General features: G+C 39.0%; 1 protein-coding gene across 1 annotated transcript in view; it reads left to right on the top strand.

The window, feature by feature from the left end:
• The first annotated feature begins 275 nt into the window (after positions 1–275).
• LOC119730330 (beta-chimaerin-like) overlaps positions 276–10,888 on the top strand; it is a 50,020-nt gene continuing 39,407 nt past the window's right edge. Inside the window, exons 1-2 of the mRNA XM_038203167.1 lie at positions 276–667; positions 1,272–1,304. Coding sequence (XP_038059095.1) covers positions 574–667; positions 1,272–1,304 — 127 coding nt within the window. The 5' untranslated portion in view covers positions 276–573. The remainder of the gene's footprint in view (positions 668–1,271; positions 1,305–10,888) is intronic.

Raw genomic sequence — 10,888 nt, 5'->3', positions numbered from 1 at the left:
AGCTTCATTTTTCTCGACGCATTTGTGAGGAAATATGATGGTAATTCCGCTGTTCTCGAAAATGACAGCAGACCAGGCGCAACGACTTCACAGGATGCTTGAAGATATTATTTACTTACAATTTAAAGTAGGATATTTTGTGATATTTTTTAACAGTTTAATTTTTACATTTTGCAAAATGGCAAAATGGTGTTCATTGTTGAAGCTCACTCTATCGGATGGATTCTAAATTATAAATGTACACCCAAAACGAGGGCCGAATGTCGAGCTAGCTTGCTAGGCCTAACTTCTGACAGCTACTTGCTTTGTGTTGGTTGTGTCAGTTTGCTCACGAGTCACAGTCGTCAAAAACGAAAGAAAAAACGCACAATTAAAACGTTCGAAACCTCACTAGAAGGGGGAAATCATGGGTGCTTTGAAAGCGTCACGTGTGTGATGTGCGAAGCGTCTAAATTTGGAGCTAAATGGAAATTGGTGTCGTTTTGTTTCATCGACCTTGCCTTGCGATTACGAAGCCTTCGAAGGAGGAACAGAAACTAGGCCTAATAAAGAAGTGAGAATTTTTAAGCAAACATGGCGAGGCGTACCAGTGATTCCAGAAATCGGCAGTACACGCAGGTTATGCCAGTGCCCCAGACACCGTCGTCGTCAGAAGTATCTGAGGAAGGTGAGTTGCAAGTGTTTATTTTTGTAGGACTAGGAGACTTTTTGTTGTAGAGCAACATTATTAAAGCAGTTGTGTGAATTGAAAGGGGGAAAAAAAGAGGCAGGTACCATTGTTTATTTGGTCTTATGACGTGCATTTTTCAACAGCTAACGTATTAATATGAAAAAATTCCATACTGGGCCACCACTCATATTCCCTAATATGACCTGAAAAGTACCAAAAGTTGTAAATCTGATGAAGAAACACTGTTTAAGGAGTCAGGGGTGTGAAATCTCAGCTTTAAAGCTGATCTCAGCTTTTTTGTTTTGGATTTCAGCTTTTTTCCCTCGCTTGCTGTGTACAAAAGTATAGGAGATTTCCAAAGTTCAGCTTTATTACGCCTTTTTCAGCTATTTTTATCAGTAGTCACTCACACCCCTGGGAGTGCAAAAATTAATACTTTAAAATGTTCTGTCATGACCCAAAGACTTTGTGCAGGAGCTCTGAGCTGAGTGGTGGCCCAGTATGGATTTTTTCCCAATTGTCCAGATCCACCGATCGAGCCCAACATTCACAATATTATCACAATTAAAGGAAATAGCTTGGTTTTTTTCTCCCATTTCAGAAATTGAGCCGACCTACCAGTGGAAATCTCATTGTAAGTATTCAATGTATTTTTCCCTGTTTCTACTTGTGACCCGCTCAACCAAAAAGGGTATTGAGTTTCATTTTTTGTCACAAATGACGTCTTTAATACCTAAAGTTTCAGGGTTCATTTACAGAAATATTGATTTCGATGAATAAGTGGAGGAAAACGACAATTTTGAGTGCATCGTGCCCAAATCTACACTAGGGCCAGCTATTTCAAAGCGTGTTTTCTCACTTGTGTAATTCAAACTCCAAGGAAGTATTTAATATGCAAATGCGTCATAATCTCCAGAACGGGAGGGGCTATGGAGCTCTATTATCCGCTTTGTTCACAAGTTCCCCCTCACCGGCAAAGAAAGCACAGTTGGGGGTGACCGACCGACGCCATCTTGCCTGACTGCAATTTTGCCGCGATGCGCGGCCGTACCATGCATGTACCACTGCGTGTACATAGTACAAATTCCCTGGTGTACGTGCGTCTCACACGGGGAATGGTGCGCGACAACCAGCTTAATGTCCCACCCATGGGACGTTGTTGCTAGGTAAAAGGGCGCCCTCTTTTGTTGGCGCATGGAACCCATACCAAATGTAAGCTTACGTTGTTGGCTTTCCAACCATGTATAACTCAATTTTTCAAAACTCCTTTTTTTTGCGACGTAGTACCCTTTTGTTGTGGAGCCAGTCACACATTTTCCATTTTTCTAAATATATTTTCAAACTTGCTTTTTAAGTAGTTTTGCTTTTGACTTTGTCTTAAATTTTTATTTTGGAATAATGTTGAACTTTGGTGATTACATTGTGTTTACATTTTATTACATTGTATTATATCATTGGTGAATCCATTTCACATGAAGTGTTTGGGCGGTTTGGGACAGTACAAGGATTGACAAGAAGGGCAGTTTTGGGCGGTACAGAGACATAAATATGTTAATATGTTGCTCAACAACAAAATGGGGGATGGGTATACGTATGTAGCCTTTGCTGATTGGGCTAGGTGGCCACATCATCCCAGTTGCAGTGTGATAATTTTTATTCGTTCTACCTATGAATCTGGATTTCTGTGCAGATTTGTTGGTCGTTTGTATTTAAAATATCAACACAACAGTTGTCATCATCACATGGTAAGATGTGTAGGCCATGTAAGAAAAATGTTGTGTTTCCTATTCTAATTGGGCAACAGTCATTTTCTGAGGTGGCACCGGGCTCGCGCGAGTCACTCAGGTAGTACGCACGCACTCTGGGCTCGTTCGACCACCAGAGTTACCAAAGTGCATGAGTGCCTTGTCTTTAAGAATGCGTGCAGCAACGCTTCAGCATGGTACCACTGTATTAAGGCCAAAAAAAATAAGTCTCCGGTTTCTGGTATGGAGCTTGCCCAAAAAGTGGTGCGGCGACGCATTTTTTTTTTTTTTTTTTACCTGATTTTTTTTGCCTCAAATGTCGGCTGATGACTGCAAATGGTGCCCGACTAAACTTAGTGCAAATATATGGGAGTCCAGAGAGGCCACATAAAGCTTATTCTCGATCATAACCCCACCTAAAAACGTGTTAAAATTGTGCAGCAGCAGGATTCCAGTCAAACCAGTGAGTTTGGCGGTTTTGAGACATTATCTTTCATTGAAAAAAAAACTTTTTCATTTTGCTGACGCGCATGGCTACGGCGACGCGCGCGCATACCAGAAACCGGAGACTTTTTTTTTTTGGCCTAATGGCTTGTATTTAACTCTGGACGCTGGATTCCGCTATAACATTGAACAAGTACCAAGTGGTACAACCAACGGCAGCCAGGTACTAGCAGCGAGGCCGGGTAATGTGTGAAGACGGCTTTACGGCACTGTCCGTGTGCCCGGGCCGTACCGGTACCTCGAGAGTACAGAAAATGAAAAGGAATGGGGCGTGGTCTAATACCGGTACATGCAAAAAGTATGCAAATTAGCAGCGAAGCCTATAAATAGTGCAGCAAATGCAATCTCAGAATGAACAGTTGCGCAACAGTGTTTTTTCCTCCTTTTCTCAATTTGTTCGAATAAAAAGATTAAGGTTCTGCACGATTTTCTAGTTTTGGTTCAGGATGTGACGTTTACATTTAGACGTTTAAATAAAAACTATTCTCCGTTTACACATTTTCACAAAGATGAAAAAAATACTGAAATTGCTCAATCCGTTCAATGAATATCACCAAAGAATATCGCTTTCCACTCATTATTATTTTTGATGCTACATATTTTATTAAAATATGAAATATATTTTTTTGGGTTTGGGTTCCGCTATTTTTGACTCACCCTATACATGTTCAAAATACAGGTATTTTACTGTTTTTCATATTTTGTTGCCTAATCTGGGGAGCTTCTATGGGGAAAATCCTGTTTCACTATCGCTGAAATTCTGGTAATAGCAAGCATTGTGCAGGCTTTTCACATGCTTGACGACATTTGTCAAAACACAATGGGACCCGACTCCGAAAAATCGTGGGAACTTCCATGTACCCAATTGTCCAAACTACAACAATTCCAGTTTGGACACGGATGGCTGACATTTATGAATCTCAGGCAAAGAGGTACATTAACATCCAACACAAAAAGAATTTTTTTTATATTGATACTTAAAAAAAAAAAATGGAGTGTGAAAAAACGAGGGTTATAAAATTGAGGTTCCTGTATGAAATGAGGAAGTTGTATTCATAAGAACACAATAAACATACAATTGATAGTTTTATTCGATTTTAAAAAACCCTACCTACCCACCCTATTTTCGAATGCCATGTAATTGGAAGCAGAACTATTTGGGGGGGGGGGGGGGGGCCCTAACCAACATGGCTTCTAATTCATGCTAGTAAAACTGTGAGTGACTTGTAAAAAAAAAAAAGATGGGTCATATTCCAGTAATGGGTTGTCCTAGGTCACTAATTCCCAGTCGACAATGTGACGGCAGTATAAACAAACGCTTGCTTATTTTCCTCCATCTAGGGATTAGTTCTCCACGGGTCGTCGCGGCAACCATCTGCCGACCTGCGTATCCTCTTCCCTTTTTGTTTTTAATCAAGATGTCATGTTTGATATCAATCAAAAAGGCTTAGAATAACACCATTTGGAGGGCCGGAATTTTTGGGTCGTTGGTAGAAATTGTTTGTGTTCATTATAGCCCGTGGACCATGTAGTGTCATTACAGAAAGGGGGATGTATACGTCATGGTAGATGAATTTGTGTAATTTGTTAATGCACATCATGGTTTTAGAGGAAGTAAAGGAATTAATGGTTGCAAGGCGTTGGCAAATTTCGATTTTATTTTTTCTCTGGCCCGAATCGAGTTTCGATTTTAATCAGTCAGATCATTGATTAATTTGATTTCAGCTGCCACAATATTCAGATGATATTTTTAGCGTACTCGATCCAAATTTGCTCCATTGTGTTTTAGGAATCTTGGCTGGACATCAGTCGACACTTGGGGGCGCTGTTAATTATGCACACACATTTATTATACGCTAATATTTCTATTCTGTTGTGCAAAGCCAAATTTAAGCTTTTGAATGTTAAAGTTTTGGAGTACAACAGAATTAGCAACAGAATTCCAGTTATGGGACCCCAACAATAATTGTGCGTAGATTTTTTTTCTGCTTTCTCAAAACTGAGCTGAAACTTCAACAAGTTAGTTGTTACTTTGCACTCCTCTTAAAGGGAATATACAACATTTGCAAACATCAAAAAATAAAACTACCAAGTTTTTACGAAATACCTTACTAGAATGTTGGTAAATGACAGTCTAAAGCATCCTGTAAAATTATGGCACCTGGTGTGAAGTCATTTTCAAGAAAATGGTATTTTTGTATACATTTCCAACGGTGGTCGGCCGACCACCGTTGGAAAAACCTAATTATTTTTCAACTACTACTCCAACTTTACACTTTTTTCAGTCCAAATTTTGTTTGCTATTGGTTACATGTTCATGAACGGGTGCAGGCCAGCTAGACTGGTTCCCTTACCTTACAAGTTTCCGGCATCTATAAATTGATCCATTTTATCTTTAGTGGAGTCAAGGAACCAGACTACTCCACCATTTTTGTTTTTCTTGGTTTTTCCAGCATTTTCGAACACAAAGCTGCAAACATATCAGTGTAACAATATTTGATCTATTACACTAACCCCACAAATAGTTCATTTCTGAAAATTATAGCAAAAGCCAATGATGTACATTCCCTTTAAGTTTTTTGAGCAAATTTGTCATTTCAAACGAACAAAAAATGCATAAAATCAAAGCAAATGTCCTCATGTACATGGACCTTTAAAAAAAAAGTCAACATCGCTCCACAAGTCAACAAAAGTACATTGTATTGTATTGTATTGATTTGTATTGTACTCTGTACTGTATTTTTATTTTTTATTTTTTGGGGGTTGATTATTTAACAATACCAGCGGAAAATTATGAGCTAATTCTGGATATGACTCTGTACTAGCACGGACTTCCCAAACCAGTTTCCTCAGCCAGCAGCGGTACTCTGTACTCCCTGGTCCCTGCGACCCCTCGTAAAAAGGATGTGGTTTTGTTATGATGCGTCAGACGAAATAAAACTTTAAAAATGTATAGCCCTGAGTTTGTTTGATCCTTACCCTGTATGTTGGCAGAACTTGGCACTTCCTTTGTTTTATTCGAATCATTAAGTTTACTTTCACAGGAAAAGAGTGGGCCAGTGGGGATTACCAGATGTTGAAAAAAACCCATTTGTTTGTTTGGGGTTTTTTTGAGGTGCAAATTTAGAGTGGACATTTTGGGGAGTTCCACTTGAAGTTTTGGGAAGTGTTTACTTAAAGAGTTTTGAAAAATTTTCGGGCGCTAGTCAGAAACCATAAACCTGTGTCATATGTTTGGACAAAATGGGGAACAGACTGCCAATATACAACATTTGAGCAAAGTTTTCTCACAATTGTTTACAATGAGCAAATTTTGGGTTCACACTTTGAACAGAAATCCTTAAAGCGAACAGTGTCTTCCTGAAATGACATCATAGCAACAGCACCCTCATTTGTCAAGAAAAGTATGGAAAGCTTTAACTGTTTTAAACAAAAAAGTGCACTTTTTAATACAATTAACCAAAAAGGGAGGTCAAATATTTTTCATACATTTAATACTAATAGTAGAAAGCTGCATAAAATATGGTCCGAAGTATTAAAGATTTATGTAATGGGCCCTTTAAGTTTAAATGGAAAAAACAGATGTACATGACGCATTTAAACAGAAACTACATGTACTATAAAAACACTCTCTGTATAAATTTAAAAAAAACATTCCCTATTATCTTGAAAGATGGAATGAACACTTGTATGCATCAACATGTAAAAACGAAACGAAACCGGATTTATAATAAGATTAAAAAAAATATATCCCTGTCCTATATTTTATTAACTCGTAATTGAATAATGGTATTTTTCCTGGTGGTTATGTAGGCCCTATACATGTAAAGACAAATAAGGAAGTAGGCATACTCTGAAAAAAAATTCCTTTACACATGACACAGTGTTTTCTGTTTTGTGGTAGGACTTGTGTACAATGTAAAGTGCTCGCCTCTCACTACTATGGCTTGGGTTTGATTCCCGGCTCAGACCAAATGTGAGTAGAGTTGTGCGTTGATTATCTCCTGTGCCACGAGGGTTTTTTTCTCCAGGCCCTCCGGTTTTCCTCTCTAATCTGTTCAGTGAAGGGATGACCATTGCCTCAATCCTTCAAAATCCTCCAACAATCACTGTTAATGGTTTGAGGCAGTGCCGATGACATTCAGAAGCAGTGCCGATGATATCGAGCATAATGCAGGGCTCAATTATGCATGGCTGAACATAAACAATGCTGTGCACAGCTTACGAACTCCATGCATCCTCCAAAATCAATCAACTGAGTTTTGCCATTCAGCCTCAATGCTCCAAAATCCTCCAAAACCGCCTGGAGGATTTTGAAGTTAAATGTTCGCATTCCTTCGCTTGGAGTTAAAGGGATGATTCAACATTTGCAAACATCAAAAAATGAAAAGATCAAATTATCACGAAATACCTTACTGGATTGTTAAGGAATGACAGTCTGAAGCATCCTGTAAAATCGTGGCTCTTGGTGTGCTGACATTTTCAAGAAAAACTGTATTTTTCCAACGCTGGTCAGCCGACCAGCGTTGGAGAAAACTGTTTTGTTTTTTAAAACTGCTCCTATTTTTTTAGATTTACTTATTCAGCATTTTCTTTGCAGTTGATTACACACCTGTGAAGGGGTACAAGCCAGCTAGACTGATTCTCTGAACTTACAATTCCCCAAAAGTCTATAAATTGCTCCGTTTCATCTTAGGTGGAGTCAGGGAACCAGACTACAAGAACATGATTGGTTTTCTTGGTTTTTCCAGCATCTACAACCCAAAAACGTGAACAAGTCAGTTTAACAATTTTTACTGTAACATACTAATCCTCCAAATCCATTTATTTCTGGAATTGCAGCAAAAGCAAATGTTGTACATTCCCTTAAAAAAAAAAAAAAAGGACCAGAAATTTGAGAATACATACTATATAGTAACATTCCAACTAATATTACGCTATACACATGTATGTTGAAATACTAAGATTTATTTTAAATAATACGATTTCGCTGTAAAACAACATGTGAAAAAAACATTTCATAAAAATGAGGCCATGTGATTGATTAATACAGCACTTCTCAGCATAAAATGTACTTTGCACATAAAAGAATTAATCTTTAAAAAATTTCCGTAGAAAAGCTCCTTTTTTTTTCAAGCCAAAAAGCAAATTCGGAATTAACCTACATGTACGTTGAAAAGTATTACACACGTATACAACTATACCGGTACATGTAGCTTAGCATCAAATTACATGATTAATAGTGAGATCATGTGTGAAATTATAATTGTTCTGCTCGATTGCTTGATAGATTGACGTAAAATGAATCATCGAGACCTAATTGTCAGTGAGTCGCAACTAGTTTGTGTGTATAGTGTTCAGTGTATTGTCACTTAGTCATCATCTGTGGGCACATAAAAGTGCAATAGCCCCCTCTGTTGACAGCAAGATGTCGGGGCTAATGGCTCGTCCTGTCAGGGTGCAAACATAGGCCCAAAATTGTCTATGCCAGCCAAATCATGATTTGCATGCCCTCAAATTCTCCGGTATTAGTGTGTTTTGAAGGCTGTGAACTTGAGGATTTGTAAAAAAAAAAATATAAAAAAAGGTGGAAGCCGTGCAGAGGACTGCAAGCTCATATTTATGTGAAAATTGGATGAAATTAGGCCCTAAAATGGCTCTATTTTGCAATGGAGCATACAGTAGGCATCCTTTTTTCAAAATGGCGATGGGCTTCAGGACCACTTTTAGGGTGATCATCTTTGGATGGAACTTTCTCCCAAAAGTCATTGGTAAACCCCCAAAAAAGTGAACAGAAAATGAAAAATGATGAAATAAGCTTAAATATGATGTGTGTCTCAAACACCTTGGAGATTATGGGAATCAGTAATTTTGGGAAGTGCGGTGATAACACTGCAGTCTATGGCAGTCTATGTACTGGTCTGCAACCTGCATGCTGGAGATGTTTACCAAAACCTGGGATGTGTGCCCAGCTGTGGATCCAGGAGAAATCAGGACTTGTTTTCAGGAGTTTGAGTTTCACATGGGTCTCTTATTCTGCATAGGGAACATCAATTCCAGGTCGTGTGTATAGTAATTCTAGTTTTAGAATAATTCTGTTACAAGTAAATGGACAATTTCTACAATGGTTCTGAGGTTAGGAATGGATCCGAAGCCAAGATGAAGTCAAATTTTCAGAAACATTTAAAATTCAATCTCATAAACTTGTCATGTTCAAGACTTTGAAAAAACGGCAGATTGACAAGTTGGTCATTTCTTTTTGATGGGGGGAAGGGGAGGAATGGAGGATAGGGAACCAGAAATAGACAACACCGCAAGTCCATGCAGGACTTCAAATCTGGGATTAATAGCTCCCAGACGAGTCGCGTTTTAACCTCAGCACGTGATGAGAGAGTAGCTGATTAGACCCAAACCGCCCACTGCCCCTGACTGTCGACCTGCATTAGGCCGTTCCAAAGATCGATCGTCAGTTTTGCTTAAAGACGGCCAGGAATTGATCTCAAGAAACATAGAAGTAACCAGGGGGCATGTCTGATCGCTTTCAGCGAATTAATAGTGATGGGTAACCAGTGAAACAGCACAAAAAGGGTATTGCCGTGAACCGGTGACAGTCAGACAGCTTAGTTAAGGAATTAGGACTGAAACGATCCGACTTGGAAACTGAAGTGTTAATTTCCAGTCCTATTTTGCGGGACGCTTGTTAGAAGTGACGGGGCCGGCCACCGCCCAGCTCGCCCAAAACCGACTGGCTGGTGATATTAGGCCGTGGCAAAGTGGTGAACAGTTTCAGAAATTTGCCCGAGCTATTTTCATTGCCGTCAATGAAAAGCTGAAATGGACTGAAGAATCTATCTGTTCATACTTGATGTCAAAGTGAAGTGAGAACGAATGTGTGGCTACAAATACAGCAAGTATTCACACTACAATATACAGTACATGCAAAATGAACCCAGGTCAAAAGCCGGCAAATTTTGCTGCAACTGTTTTAGTGATAAAAAAATTCTTCGTTTTCAGATATTTTGCAAGCCAACTTGAAATGCAGATAAGTTACCGAAAGTAACTTTTTTTGAGTTGTCTATAAATAAAACACAGTGGACTTATGATGTAAAACTGATATTTCGTTTTCAGATATTTTGCCAGCCAACTTGAAATGCAAATAAGTTACCGAAAGTACACAGTACTTTTTTTCAGTTGTCTACAAATGAAACACAGTGGACTTATGATGTAAAACTGACATTTTGTTTGCAGGAAACATATTCAAGTTTGTGAAACTTGGTCAGTATAAAGTCCAACCTACCAGCCCACCCCTTAAAGGACCGTGCAATGAATTTTACACTGGGGCTCTGTAGTAAATATCCTTTCCCTGAAATGTATAAAAAAAAAAAACCTATGAGACACCCCATTTTGGTAAATATTTCTGCAAAGTGCACTGTTTTAAATGTTAAAAAATGTTTCATGCTTTTCCTGTCAGCTGAGGGAGCTGTTGACGTAACTTTAAAAACACACTCTTCAGATGAGGGTACTGTATTTTACCAATCATTTAATCCATGCAATATGCGAAGCAACATCATTTAAAATTTTAGACAACTTGTGCAGTGACGCACCCAGAATTTGGCTTTGGGGGGCTCACAATGTTTTTTTGGTTTTTTTTCAAATTTGTAAAAAAAATTCAAATATCTTGCCCAAAATTTTTGGCCGCAGAATAAAATCGGGAGGTTTTTTTTTGGGGGGGGGAGGGGCGGACTACTTGACGTTGGTGGCACCACTTATCCGCTCCGTTCAAAAGTACCCCCTCACCGGCAAAGAAAGTATAGTTGGGGGTGACCGAACGACGCCATCTTGCCTGACTGCAATATTTTGCCGCGAAGCGTGGCCACTGCGTGTGCATAGTAAAAATCCCCTGCTGTACGTGCGTCATGCACAAGGAATGGCGCGCATCAACCAGCGAAATGTAGTGTCCCGCCCATGG

This window comes from Patiria miniata, unplaced genomic scaffold (genome assembly GCF_015706575.1).
Source record: "Patiria miniata isolate m_02_andy unplaced genomic scaffold, ASM1570657v1 HiC_scaffold_22, whole genome shotgun sequence".
Lineage (NCBI taxonomy): Eukaryota > Metazoa > Echinodermata > Asteroidea > Valvatida > Asterinidae > Patiria > Patiria miniata.
This window is presented reverse-complemented; position numbering and strand designations above follow the sequence as displayed.